The 19,180-nt window shown below is 43.0% G+C and overlaps 1 protein-coding gene across 1 annotated transcript in view; it reads left to right on the top strand.

Moving 5' to 3' along the window:
- The first annotated feature begins 581 nt into the window (after positions 1–581).
- arglu1b (arginine and glutamate rich 1b) overlaps positions 582–19,180 on the top strand; it is a 35,818-nt gene continuing 17,219 nt past the window's right edge. The window contains exon 1 of the mRNA XM_067986456.1: positions 582–1,124. Within this exon, the coding sequence (XP_067842557.1) occupies positions 820–1,124 (305 nt within the window). The 5' untranslated portion in view covers positions 582–819. The remainder of the gene's footprint in view (positions 1,125–19,180) is intronic.

The raw sequence follows: 19,180 nt of genomic DNA on the forward strand, positions 1-19,180 counted from the left end.
TGGAGCATAAATGCCAGCATAGATCAGTTGGGTTGAATGGCCTGTTTCTGTGCTGTGCACCCGATGTAACGCCTTTTCCTCCCACTCCTCTTCATCCAACCCTATCAGCATATTCCTTTCTCAGCGCATCTACGCTATTCAATGCTGTATGAACGCAGGTGGTTGTTTTGGGCGAAGGGGACACAAGGTAGCAAAAGGGAAAATTGAAGCCCTTATGCCAGGAAGTTCTTCACATAAAGTGACTGGTACATGGAAAGGTAAAAAACCTCTGCTTTTCTACCTCAAGAAAAGATTAGATGCTGCCGTTGAAAAACTGCAATTTTTTTTTCTGGGTGAATAATCTATAGAACTTTCAGGCTTTTAAAATACACATACTTGCCCTCAGCTAACCACTACATGCTGCGTTTTTATCTGGACTCTTTCTATTATTCTGTTGAGCCTTGGCGATGCCTGTTGCTTTCACCTTTAGTCCCTGAGCCGAGCTTCAACCGTCGAGTCCGGGCTCGAACTCGACTGTTTGCCCCGAAGGCGTTCGGCTATTTCCGGTGCCGCCCGAGAGGTGGGTGGGGCGCGGTGTATTGTGGGAGCGGGTGCCGGCGGTCCTTTTCGATATTTACCCGAACCGCCATTTTGTCACTGTTTCCGCGGCGTCTTCGGGGCCTCGGGGAATCTGCGCGTTGGAAGCCGTCACGGGAACCTCGAGTCGTTGGACGGGCCCCTTCCTCGGTTATCGGCAGTCAGGGCGGCGCTGTATAGGTCCCGCCTCTCTCTCTCTTCAACCCTACCACCCCATCCCGGGATCGGGCCGCGGCGGCGGCGATGGGCAGGTCGCGGAGTCGCAGCTCGTCGCGCTCCAAACACGCCAAGAGCAGCAAGCACGGCAAGCGGCGGACGCGCTCCCATTCACGGGACAAGGAGAGGCCGCGCAAACGCTCCAAGTCCCGGGAGAAGAAGAGCCGCCGGCACGCGGCCAACCGGGAGTCGCGTTCCCGCTCCCGCTGCCGCACCACCCCGGAGCGGATCGACATCTTTGGCCGCAACCTGAGCAAGAGGAGCAGCCTGGACGAGAAGCAGAAGCGCGAGGAGGAGGAGAAGAAAGCAGAGCTGGAGCGGCAGCGCAAGATGTGAGTGACGGAGGGAAGGGAGAAGGCAGGCCCCGTGCCTCGTCTTAATAATCCGCCACGGCCTACACCGAAAGGATGGGATGTGGGGGGGCGGAGCGGGTTCTCGTCCAAAGGCCTCGGCCTCGATTTTTAAATGATCCTGGGCTCAGAAAGGAGAGATTTCCAATGACTTCCGTGCTGGAGAGGGGCCTGTAGTTAAGGGAGGGGGGAGGTCACTGCCTGACTTATGCGACGAATTGAGAGGCGGCCTAGGGCTCAGGCTGGCTATTGATCCGGAGGCTCCTTGCTGCTGGCTTGCGCCTGGTTGCCAACCCAAAATGGCAGCCTGGGCCCTTTCCCTCATGATTAAAGAAAAACAATTCGGAGTCTCCAACTCCTTTCTTTTGATGAAGGTCTGATTTGACCTGTGTTGGGGAAAGCATTTGTAGTAAACCAGGAATAGATGGTGTGCAACAGCTTACTGCTTACAGTTTATGTCGTATGTAATCACTGTTATTTCTAGTAATCAGTTGCAGATTACCACTGTTTAACCTTGTAGTGATGACATGAAAGCCGTTAATCCTTAATTTATATATTGTACCAACTGTGCAAGTTATTAGGAAAGGTTTCGAGGGGGTGATTAGTGAAAGATTATTTCCTACTGGTTGGTGAAGGGCCCATAGACTCGATTATCACTAGTAGGATGAAGGGGGTAGTTAAACATTTTTTTGCAAGTCAGAACTGAGTGGAGACAATAAATGCCATTTAAAAGGGAATTATATAAATATTTGTGACATTAATATGAAAGAATACGCTGAAAACACAGTAAAATAGGATTGGAATAGACAGCACCAGTTGAAAAGCTAATACGGGCATGTTGGGGCCAAATGGGGACTGTGATAGTGTTCTGGCAAATCATTCTTGTCTAATACCTGCTGCTCACAAAACTATATACAAAAGTACTTCTATATTAAAATAGATGTTAAAATAAATTTCAAATCTCTCTACATGCCTGTTGTTTCTTTAACATCCCTGTAATAGCTTGCACAGACCTACTCCTTGAGTTCCAGTCTGCACCCAGAGCTTCCAGCTTATATCTGGGATCTCCTCTGTGTATATGAGCTGTCAGTGCCCTTCTGTTGCTAGTTTGTATGTGCATGCCCGCTGCATTCTTCATTTTAAAAAAAATAGTATTTTATACAAAATGAGTTGTTTCATCTCAGCCAGGCTATGCTATCTATGTACTGAATTTAGGGCTCTGAAAACGGCATTTGTGTTTGTGCACTGCACATGCTGTGAGTCTAAATTCTAAGCGGAGCGCAGTCTTGGGGAGAGGGGATGTCTGCAGTGGTCTGGCAGTAAGTCATAATTTTCCCTGCATACTCACTTCCAGTATTGCTGCTGTACGCTGAGCAGCTAGAAAAGTTTAGCTGTTGTATTGGAGGACCACAACCCCCACCCCGTGCTCTTGGACCCCAGTCCTCAGCTCTTTATCCCCACCCGATGCTAGAAAAACCCAACCTTCGCACTCTATCGTATTCCTTTCCCCCATTATAGCTTTATAAAAGAACTTCATTGGCTGTAAAGTGCTTTGGGATGTCCTGAGGTCATGAAAGGTGCTATATAAATGCAAGTCTGTCTTTCTTTCTCCCGCCTACCCACTCCACTTCTAGCTGAACCTTTATTCCCTCCCAATCCTAGCTGCCACATTCATGTCGCCCTTGTACAAGTTGCAGTTCCTCTTGGCCTCTTGTGCCTGATCCCAGTATCCGCCTCCAACCAACCTGTTGCCTCCCATCTTACTGCATACTGTTTCTTTTTGAAATGAGTTAGAAAGTGAGTCCATCGGTAAAGGAAAATGTTTGAAAGACATAGTGAGATTGAGAGACACACAGAGGAAGCGACAAAGAGAAACTTAAAGTGGGGGGGGGGAAATTAGAGGGAGATGAATGAAGATAGAGACCACAACAAGAAAAATATGAGAGAGTCATCAAAAGAAAGAGATTGGCAGGCAAACAGAGAGACTAACAATTAGAGAGTGGGAAAGAAATGGAGACAATTAGACACAAATTTTTGTTTTGTTTGAGCAATAGTATGGGAGATCAAGTACTGTTATGATTAATACAAGAGCTTGATTTCAAGGCTATACTCGTATCTTGGGGTACAGATGCCAGTTGTACATGGAGTTTAAGCATGAAATGAGCAAAAAAGTTGTTTGGTTCTTAAAGCTCAGTTTTTTCTCAGACCATGTACTGTCTACACAGTCATAATTCTCCATAAATAGTTCCTGATCCTCCAGGGATATTCAAGCAAAATTTCATAATATTCACTCATTATCCTATCAGTGTTCAAATCTAATGTCAGTTGTGCAGCACATCACAACTCTTCCCTGTCGCACAGTCCCCTGGGGGACCCCACTACACACTTCCCTCTAGTCTGAAAAACAACTGTTCACCACTACACTCTGCTTTCTGTCACTTAGCCAATTGCGTATCCACACAGCCACGGCCCCTTTAATCCCATGGCCTTCAATTTTGCTAACAAGTCTATTTTGTGGTACCGTATCAAATGCTTTCTGAAAGTCCATATACACAACATCAACTGCACTTCCCTAATCAACCCTCTCCTTACTTCATCAAAGAACTCAATCAAGTTAGTCAAACACGATTTGCCTTTAACACATTCATGCTGGTTTTCAGTTATTCACCCACATTTTTCTAAGTGCCAATTAATTTTGTCCCGGATTAATGTCTCTAAACGTTTCCTCACCATTGACGTGAGGCTGACATGCCTGTAGTTGCTGGGTTTATCCCTCTCCCCTTTTTTGAACAAGGGTGTAACATATGCAATCCATCAGTCCTCTGGCACCACTCCCATATCTAAGGAGGAATGGGAGATTGTGACCAGAGCCTCCGCAATTTTCACCCTTACTTCCCTTAACAACCTAGAATGCATCCCATCCTCCTTTATCTTTTTTTTCCTATCCAATTTATCTACTACCCCCTCCTTTATTGTGAAGTGTATGGATCTAATGGGTGAAAATGGGGAACAAATTATGAGAACTAAAGCATCGGAAGCAAAGGAAGTTTCTGTGCATGCAAACACAATGAGTGTGAATCTGTCAAAAGTGTTTGTGTCTGTATGACTGTAAGTGCATGTTTCAATTTTCTGTTCGATTTAAGGGAAAACTTTTTCAGCTCCCCTTCAGCTAACATTATATGGCCCACAGCCAACCAAGGAACAGGAAGACAAAGAAGTAAGTCCTAACTTGCGACAACAGCCTACCACTACCTCTTACCCCTCTATTTTCCCGATCTTACTGTCACCAGCCATAATCTGGTGCTCCCTTCCCATACCTCCCAGTCTAACGGTCCTTGCCCTTTGCCTGTCATTCAATCCTAGCTCATGTCACATATAATGGAAATTAGTTGTAGGTTAAATCTCGTTCCACACTACCCCCCAATGTATCTTACAATAAAGCTAGAACTGCATCCTCTACAGTATTAGTTTGAAATTTCCCACATAGTCTATCACTAGCTTCTGAGATTGCTGATCAATGTTGAATTGTGGGCATTATAGTGCTGTGGATTCTCATCACCTAAGTTTTCAATGCTGCATTCAGTGATCATATAACCCCTTTGATATGGATTAAGTTCAAGTTCCAGAAGTGAAAGGAAGTGTTCTTAACCCATTGCTTCTCACCTCGTCTCCTTCCTCCCACCCATCTTGATTACGCAATAATGAACAAGATGTTCATTATTCAAGATTTTTCTATCCTGTAATTATTTTGGTATGAGGTGTAGCAGGCAGCTTTAAAAAATGTTGTCTTAATTAAATTGAGGTGGATTTAAAACTGAACAAGGCATAATGGGAACCATAGGTGTCCGTGGAGAACAATTGTTGTGCAGGAATATATGGGGTGAGGGGGGCAGAGAGAAGGTTAAACACCGCTGAGGTTTCAGTCATGATCTAATCTTTTACAAATGATACAGCATGTTATCTGTGTAGTTGTGGCTATATGCAAAAAAGGCAAACTAAAATAAAAACATAACCAAGTCACAAGTGCGGAGGCATATCTACATTAGAAACAGGGATATGTATATATTCTCTAAAAATTGAAATGTATCCATTATCAAGACATGATCTGAAATTAACTGGATTTGCTATAGTAAATATGTTTGTGAATTTGCTACAATCTCTTCACAAGTTATATTGTTGCCTTACAGTGATTTAACAACCTAGTGTTAATTTATTTCTAATGCTATAGCCAGTGCTTTGGTTGCTCTTAAATCATTTACTAGAGTAGGGAAGCACATTATGGCAATAAAGAGTTGCATATTGCTTGTGAGCATATTTCAAGTTTTCCCATCTATTTGTTGGTCATTTTTAACTGACCCAGTAAACTCATGTGCTAGAAATGAGTACTTTGCATCTGTCTTTACCAAGGAAGAAGATGCTGCCAGAGTCTCAGTAAAGGAAGATATAGTTAAGATACTGGATGGGCTAAAAATTGATAAAGAAGCGGTACTTGAAAGGCTAGGTAAGGTAAAGTAGATAAGTCGCCCAATCCGGATAGGATACATCCTAGGTTGCTGAGGGAAGGAAGGGTGGAAATTGCGGAGGTACTGGCCATAATCTTCCAAACATCCGTAGATATGGGGGTGGTGCCAGAGGACTGGAGAATTGCAAATGTTACACACCCTTGTTCGAAAAAGGATGTAAGGATAAACCCAGCAACTATATGCCAGTCAGTTGAACCTCAGTGGTGGGGGAACTTTTAGAAAGGATAATCCGGGGCAGAATTAACAGTCACTTGGACGAGTGTGGATTGATTAGGGAAAGCTAGCACAGATTTGTTAAAGGCAAATCGTGTTTAACTAACTTGATAGAATTTTTTGATGAAGTAACAGAGAGGGTAGGTGCGGGCAATGCAGTTGATGTGGTGTATATGGACTTTCAAAAGGCATTTGATAAAATGATAGGCTTATCAAAATTGCAGCCCATGGAATAAAGGGGGCAGTAGCAACAAGGATACAGAATTGGCGAAGTGACAGGAAACATGGAGTAGTGGTGAGCGGTTGTTTTTCGGACTGGAGGGAGGTGTACAGTGGTATTCCCTGAGGGTCAGTGCTGGGACCACTGCTTTTCTTGATATATGTTAATGACTTGGACTTGGGTGTACAGGGCACAATTTCCAAACTTGCAGATGACACAAAACTTGGAAGGATAGTAAACAGTGAGGAGGATAGTGATAGACTTCAAGAGGATAGGGACAGGCTGGTGGCATGGGCAGGCATGTGGCAGATGAAATTTAACGCAGAAAAATGCGAAGTGATATATTTCAGTAGGAAGAACAAGGAGAGGCAATATAAACTAGAGGGCACAACTCTAAAAGGGGTACAGGAATAGGGAGATCTGGGGGTATGTGTGTATGTATCGCTGAAGATGGCTGGGCAGGTTGAGAAAGCGGTTAAAAAAGCATATGGGAACCTGTGTTTATAAATAGAGGCATAGAGTACAAAAGTATGGAAGTCATGATGAATCTTCATAAAACACTGCTTTGGCCACAACTGGAGTATTGTGTCCAGTTCTGGGCATCGCACTTTAGGAAAGATGTGAAGGCCTTAGAGAGCATGCAGAAGAGATTTACTAGAATGATTCCAGGGATGAGGGACTTCAGTTACGTGGATAGACTGGAGAAGCTGGGGTCGTTCTCCTTGGAACAGAGACGGTTGCGAGGAGATTTGATGGAGGTATTCAAAATCATGAAGGGTCTAGACAGAGTAGATAGAGAGAAACTGTTCCCATTGGCGGAAGGGTCAAGAGCCAGAGGACATAGATTTAAGGTGATTGGCAAAAGAACCAAAGGTGACATGAGGAAAAACTTTTTTACATAACGAGTGGTTAGAATCTTGAATGCACTGCCCGAGGGGTGGTGGAGGCAGATTCAATCATGGCCTTCAAAAGGGAACTTGATCAGTATTTGAAAGGAAAAAAATTTGCAGGGCTACGGGGATAGGGCGGGAGAGTGGGACTAGCTGGATTGCTCTTGCATAGAGCCGGTGAAGACTCGATGGGCCGAATAGTCTCCTTCCGTGCTGTAACCTTTCTATAATTCTAAATGAAGGATTGTGTTATCTTTGAACTGTATCTATCTGTAAGCCTTTGGTTTTATCTCCCTCCATTTTCTTTCCTTACCTTTGCTTCCCCTCCCCCTCTCCCAAAGGTGGTAGCTTTTTTTGGAGTACAGTCCTAAGAGTAGCAACTATGCATTTTGGTGGCTAATATAATGTGAGCTATCAAAGCTGATCCACCCACTGCTTTCACATGCACTTAGAAAAGGGATTGCTGAACAATGATCAGGGATAAAGCTCTTTCTCTGTCTTCTCTTCCTCCTTCCCCTGGCTCCACCAGGATGCCTAGAAGAATTGTAGCAAATCTCACTACTACCTTAGCTGAGTAGTAAGTTTGGGGTGTTCCTGGTTTGTTTAACTTAGTGGAGCTTCATGAGGTGCATTTATCTACTGAGCCATACGAATGATCTGAAATATAGTTTTTGAAAAAATGCTACTAAAAACGTCAGTGAGTCGGTTAAGAAATTATACAAGTTACCGATGCTGTCCTTCTGTAGAAGTAGATTTCAAGGGTGTGCACACTATCATCAGAATGAGAATTGTACTGAAAGAACTTTGGGATCAATGCAGAGGGAGTCAACCATCAACAGAGTTCTCCCATTCACTTAAATCAAAATTCAGAGTTTTGCTGAAGTAGTTGTTCCCTTCCTTTGTCTACAGCATTTTCACGTCTTTGTACGCTGGGTAAGTTCATCCCCAATATCACAAAACAAGGAGGCAGGGATTCTTATCATTCGAACCAATGCAAGGCTTATAGATGCTTGGCTCTAGACAGTGTTATATGTCGGCTTTGGATTGATAGCAGTAACTGCCCTTATGGTTTTAGACATCGCAGTCTATAAAGGATGTATTAAAAAGACTGCAGCTAGCTTTCACAGTTGATCTGGAGACAAATTTAGGTGGCTGCAAGTGATACGTGGCTGATCTTTGCTTTATGATTGAAGCTCCCCAGAAGGATAAGGTGCCCATTTCCAGGGACCTGTGGTGGTAGGCGCACCCTCATTTTTTATAACTCGAAAATGGGCTATAGCTTCAAGCAGTAAAGCTGGTCCAACGTTCTTCATGGAAGCAAATCAGTGGACAAATACCACCACCCTAATGTAATAAATGCACAATGGAGAGTGGGGGGATGGAGGGAGAATCATTCCTGAATTTGTCTGAATGCCATGCTGGTCTGACATTGGTGTCACTGAAACCACATCCCTTAACAGCGGTATGTAAGAAAAATTTACAGTTCTAAGTTGAGAAAATAAAATATTTTCTGGTTCTTGTATCTATCACGAATCTGATGTTTTCTTTAACCCTTATCCGTGCTTGCTGCTTTGTATAGGGGGAACCGCAATATGAGGTTTATGCAGCTGTTTTAGCTACATGGTGCCCAAGTGCTAATAGTAATTCTCCCTCCTGCTTCCAGGAGCACTATTAATGAAAAACAGTCACTTACAAATAGCCAACTGGCAGAAAAAGCTCATCTGATGACTATGAATAAGACAGATAGTACAGTCAGGAACTACGCTGTCATTAATTCCTGAGGCAGTTTCCATGGGGAGAATAGTGCTTCTGGACTGAGAAGCAGATGTCAGCCCAGTGTGGTCTCATTGGGATAGTCAGCAACCCTGTCTGTTTTATTCTCTCAACCCCATCAGCAGATCATCCATTTCAAGGGTAAGCAATTAGCTTATGTAGAATTATATAGAAATTACAACACAGAACCATTTGGCCTAACCAGCACATGTTATTTATCTTCCACACAAGCACTGGTTCTAATCCCATGTGCCTGCCCTGTTCCCACATCCCTTAATTCCCTTTTCCTTTAACGGCCTGTCTAACCTATTAAATGTTGACATGGTTTTTTCTTCAAACACCAACGTCAGTAGTGCATTCCATAGCCTCGCAACCCTCTTTTTTAAAAAAAAGTTTCTCCTGCTTTCTGTCCTGAATCTCTTACATTTAATCTTGTATCTATCTACATCCACTCGTTCTAGACCCCTCAGCCACTGGAAACAGTTTCTACCTATTCTGTCACATTTCTTCTAAGGACATAAGAACAAAAGAAATAGGAGCAGGAGTAGGCCAAACGGCCCCTCGAGCTTGCTCTGCCATTCAATAAGATCATGGCTGATCTTAGACCTGTTTAAAATTACAAGATTCTATCAAATTACGCTGCAGTCTCCTGTGTTCCAACAAAAACAGTCCCAATTTTTCAGGTCTTTCTTTGTATTTGTATTACCTCATACCAGACATCATCTGAGTAAACCTGTGCTCTACTCTCTATTACCTCAACATCCTTCCCATAGTATGGAGCCCAAAACTGCACACAATATTCCAACTGTTGTCTTACTAAGGTTTTATATAGATTCACCATTACATCTCGAATTTTATATTTTATACCTCTTGCCAGTATTCCATTAGCTTCTTTATGACCTTATTCACTTGACGTGTTCCTTTTAATGTCTTGTGAATCTGAACCCTCAAATCCCTTTGGCCTTCCATGTCATCCAGCCTTTTCCCATTCAAAGTATAGTTATTGTTTATTACCAAAATATCCCACCTGACTTAATGCCATTGAATTCCATCTTAATTTTTTTTTGCGCATTCCACCATCTTACCAATATATGTATTTGTGCTGAGTGAGATGGATCAGTTAAGAGATGGAGGTTGTACATTGAAGAGCTGCTCTGTATACTGGGTGAAATTGGAAAGCAGGCTAGATTAGGGTTACTGGTTTAACACCTTCAAAATATGAAATATATGTAGGACTACTGCCTTTTAGATTTTCTTCATGTGTATGTGTTTGTGATATATTGGAAAAAGACAAGTTTTTAGTTCAGGTGCAGCTTCTCAGGTGGACATAAAAGATCCGCTGACACTATTTGAAGAAGAGCAAGGATGTTCTCCCGGTGTCCTTACCAATAATTATCCTTTAATCATATCACCAAAACCAATTCCCTGGTCATTTATTTCATTGCTGTTTATGGGACCTTGCTTATGCAAATTGACTGCCATGTTTGTCTGCATTACAACAGTATCTGCACAATATCAGTGCAAGTTCATTCTGTCTGATATTTTGTTCAGATTACTGTACACTGAACAGCTGTCAGAGATGCTCCCATGATGACATAACTAAGGTCAGAAACTCGATGTAAATGTTTCAGGCACAGACCTGTCATAACATTTTAGGGTGCCGGGCATTTAGATTCCAGCACGCTAACACCAAAACCCCATTTCATAAATTATTGCCAGAGCTAATGTTTGAAAGTGTTCAAATATTTTTCCAGCACTGTTTTCTCACTGAAAGTATAGGGAGTGCAATTTCGAAGTTTGCGAATGGCAACGTGGTAAATAGCAGACTTCAGGAGGACATGGACTAGTGAAATTGGCAGGCACGTGGCAGGTGCAATTTAATGTGGATAAGTGTGAAGTGATGCACTTTGGGAGGAACAACATGGAGCGGCAGTATAATGTAAATGGTACTATTTTGACGATGGTTGCAAGAGCAGAGGGACCTGGGGGTGCTTATTCACAAATGTTTGAAGGTGGCAGGGCAAGTTGATAAGGCAGTTAAGAAAGCGTATGGGATACTTGGCTTTGTAAATAGGGGCATTGAATACTAAAACAAGGAGGTCATGCTAAACCTTTACAAATCACTGGTCAGATCTCAGCTGGAGTATTGTGTACAATCCTGGGCACCACACCTTAGGAAAGATATCAAGGCCTTGGAGAGGGTACAGAGGAGGTTTATCAGGATGATACCAGGGATGAGGAACTTTAGTTATGTGGAGAGATTGGAGAAGGTGGGATTGTTCTCAGAGCAGAGAAGGTTAAGGGGAGACTTGGTAGACGTATTCAGTATAATGAGAGGTTTTGATAGAGCAAATAGAAACTGTTCCCTCTGTCTTCACTGGAGAAGAGGATGCTGCCATTGTAGCAGTAAAGGAAGAGGTAATAGCGATATTGGATAGCATAAAAATAGATAAAGAGGAGGTACTCAAAGTAGAAAAGTCACCCAGTCCAGATGGGATGCATACTAGATTACTGAGGGAAGCAAGGGTGGAAATTGAGGAGGCTCTGGCCACAATCTTCCAATCCTCTTTAGATATGGGGATGGTACCAGAGAACTGGAGGATTGCAAATATTACACCCCTGTTCAAAAAGTAGAGACAAATAAATCTGGTAATTACAGGCCAGTCAGCCGAACGTCGGTGGTGGGGAAACTTTTAGAGACAACAATCCAGGACAAAATTAATTGGCACTTGGGAAAGTACGGGCTAATAAATGAAAGTCAGCATGGATTTGTTAATGGAAAATCATGTTTATCTAACTTGATTGAGTTCTTTGTTGAAGTAATGGAGAGGGTTGATGAGGGTAATGCGGTTGATGTGTATATGGACTTTCAAAAGACATTTGATAAAGTCTCACATAATAGCCTTGTTGGCAAAATTGAAGCCCGTGAGATTAAAGGGACAGTAGCATTGTGGATACAAAATTGGCTAAAGGACAGAAAACCGAGAGTAGTGGTGAACGATTGTTTTTCAGACTGGAGGAAGGTATATAGCGATGTTCCCCAGGGGTTAATATTAGGACCATTGCTCATTTTGATATATATTAATGATCATGACTTAGGTATACAGTGTATAATTTCAAAATTTGTAGATGACATGAAACTCAGAAATGTAGTAAACAATGTGGAAGATAGTAACAGACGTCAGGAGGACATAGACAGACTGGTGAAATGGGCAGACCGTATGGCGGATGAAATTTAACGCTGTAAAGTGATTCATTTTGGTAGGAAGAATGAGAAGAGGCAATATAAACTAAATGGTACAATTTTAAAGGGAGTGCAGGAACAAAGCGACCTATGTACACAAATCTTTGAAGGTGGCATGACAAGTTGAGAAGCGTATGTTTAAAAAGCATATGGGATCCATGGCTTTATTAATAGAAGCATAGAGTATAAAAGCAAGGATGTTATGCTAAACCTTTGTAAAACATTGTTTAGGCCTCAGCTGGAGTGTTGTGTTCAATTGTGGGCACTGCATTTTAGGAAGGATGTCAAGGCTTTGGAGACGGTGTAGAAGAGATTTACTAGAATGGTGCCAGGGATGAGAGACTTCAGTTATGTGGAGAGATTGGAGAAGCTGGGGTTGTTCTCCTTAGAACAGAGAAGGTTATGGGGAGATTTGATAGAGGTGTTCAAAATCATGAATGGTTTTGATAAGTAAATATGGAGAAACTGTTTCCAATGGCAACCAAAGGACACAGATTTACAGTGATCGGCAAAAGAGCCACGGCGACATGAGGAAACATTTTTTTATGCAGCGAGTTGTATGATCTGGATTGCACTGCCTTGAGGGTAGTGGAAGCAGATTCAATAGTAACTTTCAGAGGAGAATTGGATAAATAATTGAAGGGAAAAAATTTACAGGGCTATGGGGAAAGAGCAGGGGATTGGGACTAATTGGATAGCTCTTTCAAAGAGCTGGCACAGACACGATGGGCCAAATGGCCTCCTTTGCTGTACCATACTATGATATTATCAAGTTGGTCAGTAACCAGAAGTCATAGATTTGAAATAATTGGCAAAAGAATTAGAGGGGAAATGAGAATTTTTTTCCACACACAGGGTTGTTAAGATCTGAAACGCACTACCTGAAAGGGTGGTGGAAGCAGATTCCATAGGAACTTTCAAAAGGCAATTGGACGTGTACTTAGAGAGGAATAATTTGCAGGGTTATGGGGAAAAAGCTGGGGTGTGGGACTAAATTGGACAGCTTTTTCAAAGAGCCGGCACAGGCACGATGGGCCGAATGGCCTCCTGTATGTTTCTATGAAAGTGCACTTCATTTTTTTATTCAAACTGAACCTTTACCTGTACTAGAATGCAGGAACAACATTTTAACGCTAATGATTACAGCGCAGTGTACTCCATTAAATGCCACACATGCGGGGGTCATTCCTAGCCCCAGTGGATAAGGAAAAATTTGAATAATCGAGTCCCCAAATTTTGAGGTTTATTCGTATAGTGCAGCAATACCTGGGAATAATGATGAGAATACAAAAAAGAAACGTTAGTGAGCTGTGTATTGTTGGTGGTCTCATTCCAGCTTTAAAAGCTCTAGCAGATAATTTAAAAGATAATTCCAATGTGGGTATTGTTTATATAAAAAAAACTCCCAGATATTATAGAAGTCAAAAAACAATTAGGAAGGCAAAGAGGAACTATGAAATTAAATTATCAAGGAATATAAAAAGAAATAGCAAAATAAATAAAAGGAAAATCAGGATAGGGATAGGGCCACTAAGGACTGCACAAGATAAACTCACAGGTAATGACAGCGAAATGGCAGAAATATTGAATAATTAGTTTGCCTCCGTATTTAGCAGGGGGATTAATGGTGTGGACACGACATTAGAAGAAATGATCAAAAAAGATATCAAGACATTTAAGATAGAAAGGAGGAAGATAATTAATAAACTAGTTAAACTTAGAGAGGATAAAATCCCTGGTCTATGATGGATTACATCCACGCATACTAAAAGAAGCTAGGGGAGAGTTAGTAGAGGCATTATTAAATATTTATAAAAATTCATTAGAAAATGGTATAGTGCCAGAACACTGGAGGACAGCTAATGTTATTCCTATATTTAAAAAGGGAAATAGAGCAAGTCCAGGAAACTAGACCAGTTGTCTTAACTTCAGTGGTCATGATGTGGAGATGCCGGTGATGGACTGGGGTTGACAATTGTAAACAATTTTACAACACCAAGTTATAGTCCAGCAATTTTATTTTAAATTCACAAGCTTTCGGAGGCTTCCTCCTTCCTCAGGTGAACGATGTCGAAATGAAATCCTTGAAATGAGACTTCATTGAACTGAACTTCAGTGGTAGGAAAGATAATGGAATCTTTACTCAAAGATGTAAGAATAATCAACACGGATTTCAAAAGGAAAGGTCATGCTTGACCAAACTTATTGAATTCTTTGAAGAAGTAACAGAAAGAGTAGACAAGGGTATTGTAGTAGATGTAACGTACTTGGTTTTTCAAAAGGCCTTCTATAAGGTATCCGCATAGTAGACTCATGGCTATGGTCAGAGCATGTGGAGTCGGGACAGTAGCGCAATGGCTAGAAAACAGAGAGTAAGGGTTAAAGATAGTTACTCAGACTGGCAGAAAGTGGGAAGTGGTGTTACACAGGGATCACTGCTGTTCACCATTTACATGAACGATTTGAACTTGGGAATCAGAAGTACAATTTCAATATTTGCGAATGACTCTAAATTGATGGGTATAGTTTAAACTGAGGAAGACTGCGACAAAATCCAAGACGACATTAATAAACATGCAAAATGGGCGTGTAAATGGCAAATGAATTTCAATATAGATAAGTGTGAGGTGGTACATTTTGGTAGGAGGAATATGAAGGCCACATACTCATTGGAAAATAAGAGTCTAAATGGGGTAGAGGAGCAAAGGGATCATTGAGTGCATACTCACAAATCATTTAAAGGTAGCAACGCAAGTTAACAAGGCCATAAAAATGCAAATAAAGCACTAGGGTTCATTTCTAGAGGGATAGAATTGAAAATCAGGGATGTTATGTTAAAGTTGTATCGAACCTTAGACCAAACATGGAGTACTGTGCACATTTCTGGACTCTTATTACAAAAAGGATATAGCGACACTGGAGAAGGTTCAAAAATAATTTACAACGATGATACCAGAACTGAGAGGTTATATGAATCAGGAAAGACTGAACAGGTTGTGGGGCTCTTTGGAAAAGAGAAGGCTGAGGGTGACCTAATAGAGTTTTTTTTAAATTATGAAGATGTTTGATAGTGCAGGCGTAGATAAGATGTTTCCACTTATGGGGATGTCCAAAACCAGGGGCCATAAGTATAAGATAGTCACTAATAAATCCAATGAAGAATTCAGGAGAAACTTCTTTACCCATAGAGTGGTTAGAATGTTGAACTTGCTATCACATGGAGTAGTTGAGGAGGTGAATAGTGTAGATACCTTTAAGGAATAGCTTGCTAAGTACATCAGGGAGAAAGGAATAGAAGGATATGCAGATAAGGTTAGATGAAGTACCAACACAGGAATTAGATATTTTAGCGATAGGGCTCCATTAAATGGAATTTCAATTCATACGCTGGAGTATTAGTTGCATGTGTGTATGACATTTATGAACAATGGTATTAAACATGATTACTGTTTTGGGGCTATATAAACTGAGCTATAGAACTGACATTTAACTTATATCATGCATGCTACTTTTGGCAGAGTATTAGCACAGTAATCAGGTTTATTTTGGTAGTAACAAGTATTCAGCATGTGTGTGGATAAAATCCTAAATTACTTCAGACATCATCCATTTTCTTGAAGCTCAAAAGTTTAATATTCAAAAAGTTAAAATAAATACATCGATTTTGGAAGTATTTTGAAATGTAGTTGTGTTTTGCAATCATAATAGATTGACCTTTAATATTCGCATTGCTTATTTCTTCAGTGATCAGGGGCCCGATATTACCAGGGTGGTGGGCTCGCGGTGGGGGGGGGGCGATTGGGCCCGTGGGTAACGTGCCCAGTGACATCAGTCTGCCCCGAACGCAATCGCAGGCTAATTGGATCCACTTGCCTCTTGTTCCGGGTCCCCCGCTGCTGAGCTGCGCGGCGGGTGGACTGCACATGCGCAGTAAGGTCTGTCAGCTGGAGGAGCTCTATTTAAAGGGGCAGTCCTCCACTGACTGATGCTGCAAGAAATAGGAAAAATTACAGCATGGAGCAGCCCAGGGGGAAGGCTGCACCCAGGTTTAACGATGCCTCACTCCAGCTCTTACTGGATGGGGTGAGGAGGAGGGGGAGGACAGAGATTTTCCCCCCGGCCGGCAGGCGGAAGCGGCCTGCCTCTGCCACCAAGAAGGCCTGGCTCGAGGTGGCAGAGGAGGTCACCTGCACCACCAACGTATCGCGCACTGCATATGGTGCAGGAGGAGCTGCAATGACCTAAGTAAGTCAGCCAAAGTGAGTACACTTACTCATTCCCCTACACTCCGTCTGCCACATCACCGGCCCATCCCACACCTTCTTCTGCACTGCCAACACTACTCTGTCACATCACCCCTCACACCCACTCAGACCTCATCCTCATCTTACCTGCACTTACTCACCTCGCCAGTACTCAACCCGCCACTACCACTCAACCCAATCCTCATACAATCTCATGGCTCAATCTCATTCTCACCCTCTCATGCATCTCTTTCACGGTCAGCCTCACTCAACCTGCCACTACCTGTGCTGCAGCCACAGGGCATGCATCACATACGTGCAGTAGGAAGCGTAAGGCGTAACGTGTCGTGAGCATGAAGGGGATGCACAAGGATGTTTGAGGGTTTGTCATGGTTTTTACTTATATTTAATTTCTGATCAACTCACATTACATATTATATTGGCACCACTACTGCCACGCCTTTGCGAATCTTGTCTAGTTTGTGCAATAATGCCCTTTCCTGAGGATCACAATGAAGAACCACAACTGATGACACCCATTGTGTCAATGCAGAGTGGGTATAGGTGTATTTGCAGGGCTCTTTTGTGCAGACGGCTGAGACACGTCGGCGATGTCCCCGGTGGCACCCTGGAAGGATGCGGAGGAGAAGTTGTTGAGGGCAGTGGTGACTTTGACAGCGACAGGTAAGAAGATGGTGCTCGGGCCAGCCGGGAGCAGCTCAGCATGAAGGAGGCTGCAGATGTCCACGACTACATGTCGAGTGACTCTGAGCCTCCGTGTGCACTGCTGCTCAGAGAGGTCCAGGAAGCTGAGCCTCGGTCTGTGGACCCAGAGGGTAGTGCCCTCTGCGACGCATCTCTCTCTGCGGCTGCCATCTCTCTTGCTGTGCAGTTGGATGTGTCACAGCACGTGTCAGAGGTGGACGGCGAGGCTGGTGATGCTGTTCGCCCTCCAAGGAAGTCATGACTGCAGCTATGGCGGCCCCCATCTGGAAGATGTACATCTGAGGGGGTCCACAAGGTAGGTACATGTCTCTGGACCCCGGGGTAAGTGTGCAAGTTGGTGAATTTTCTTGTTAGGATGAAGGTGGTGGAGGCCAAACTTTGTCCAAAGTGACAGAGTGGCCTCCTGCAATGAGTGAGGGTCTCCCTCCCCCCCCCCCCCCCCTCGCCCAACCTGTCAAATGGACCTTTGCAGCTGCCACAGGCTGACCGCTGCAACACGTCCATTTCAACTGGGAGCGTTTCCCCCAGTACGGGAAACAGTCCCAGTTGTTTGTAAAATCCCAACCCTCCTAAAATATCTCGTTAATCAGGTCTGTAAAACGACCTGAAATACCAAAATAAATAGCTTAAGTGGCACCCCGCCGGCTTTAATTGCCGGCGGGATCCCACATGCAGCGGCTGCGCGCGCATGTCAGCGCGTCTGTGGGAAACCCGGAAGTGGGCGGGTTGGAGCCGGGCTCCCGACCCGCCCTGGGAATCCCCGATTTTCGAAGCCCCCCGCCAGGAACGCACCCGATTGCGGGTGCTAAAATAGAGCCCAAGGTGTCTCCAAGGGATCTGTTCATTTTCTGTTATCAATTTAACACATTTACCAAAATAACTGGTTGGCACAGCATGGTAATGCCTAACAGTTTGAGAGTTGTAAACTGAACTATTAATCTGGTATGTTTTCATTACCATGGTTTTAGGAGTGTCAAAATTAAAACGTGTATTTGATTTTCTCTCTTGCTTTTACTCTTCTTGCCACAATGTGTAAATTTCCTTGAAGGTGCAGGCAGGTTGCTTCTGGGCAACCTTGTACCAACATAACTTTGAGTCGACATTTTGCTTTTTTGTACCCTCCTAGAATTTAAAACATTTCCTAGTTCCAGGTGCAAACGTTTATGGAATGTTAACTTGAAGCTTTGTGGGGAGAAGGGAGGGAGTTGTCATCCAGATTTTAGGCTAGGTGGCCAAAGCAACATTGCCTCTTCAAAAAGTACTGCTGCTTCTGGCGTTTGAGAGTTGAGAAACAGTGCTGAAGTTCTACCATAATTAGTAATGTTGTTTATCGCATCCCACTGTCTATACAGTCTTACCAGTGAATGCCAGTGCCTCAAAAGCTGGGGCCATTGTATGTTGGCCAACGGCCAAAGTTCAAAAAGCATGAAGCTATAACTCCTAGCTGCATAGTTTGAAACAAATTGGTCTAGTTCCAATTTTGAGACCTGCTTCTGTGGTTATATTGTCATGCACTAGTTTGTTCATTTTTAAGCTGGAACCATAAATAGAAAGAAGAACTTGTATTTACATAAAACTGTTCGCGTCCTCAGGATGTCCTAAAGTGCTTACAGCCATGAATTACTTTGAAGTGTAATCTCTATTATTATGTAGGTAAATGCAGCATCCAATTTGTTCAGAGCAACGTCCCACAAACAGTAGTGAGATAAATGACCAGTTAATCTGTTTTGGTGGTGTTGGTTGAGGGATATGTGTTGGCTAGAAGAACCCCCCTTCTGCTCCTCTTTGAATAGTGCCATTGGATCTGAACACTTTCCACAGTATATCACTCCCTTAGTACTGCACTAAAGTGGCAGCCTAGATTACATCAAGTTCTGCAGTGGGGTTTGAATCCACAGTCTCATGACTGAGTTGACCTGAGACTTAGATAATGATGCTATTCTAACACTTAGCCTAGGTTTTGGTAGCTTTAGCCATTGTGAATCAAGGATTCCACTATGTGGTTTCCAGGGACATAATTTAAATTGATGGGTGGCCCATCATTAGGTCATGGATTCGGAAATGAGATTTGGAGAAGTAATTGCATTGTAAAGAATTCTCCATGCACATTTATTTTTAAATTAAGAATCCAAGGCGAAAGGCTAAGTGCCACAGCACAGAACATACGAATTAAGAGCAGGAGTAGGCCATTCGGCCCCTCGAGCC

The sequence above is a fragment of the Heptranchias perlo genome, chromosome 6 (genome assembly GCF_035084215.1).
Source record: "Heptranchias perlo isolate sHepPer1 chromosome 6, sHepPer1.hap1, whole genome shotgun sequence".
Taxonomy (NCBI): domain Eukaryota; kingdom Metazoa; phylum Chordata; class Chondrichthyes; order Hexanchiformes; family Hexanchidae; genus Heptranchias; species Heptranchias perlo.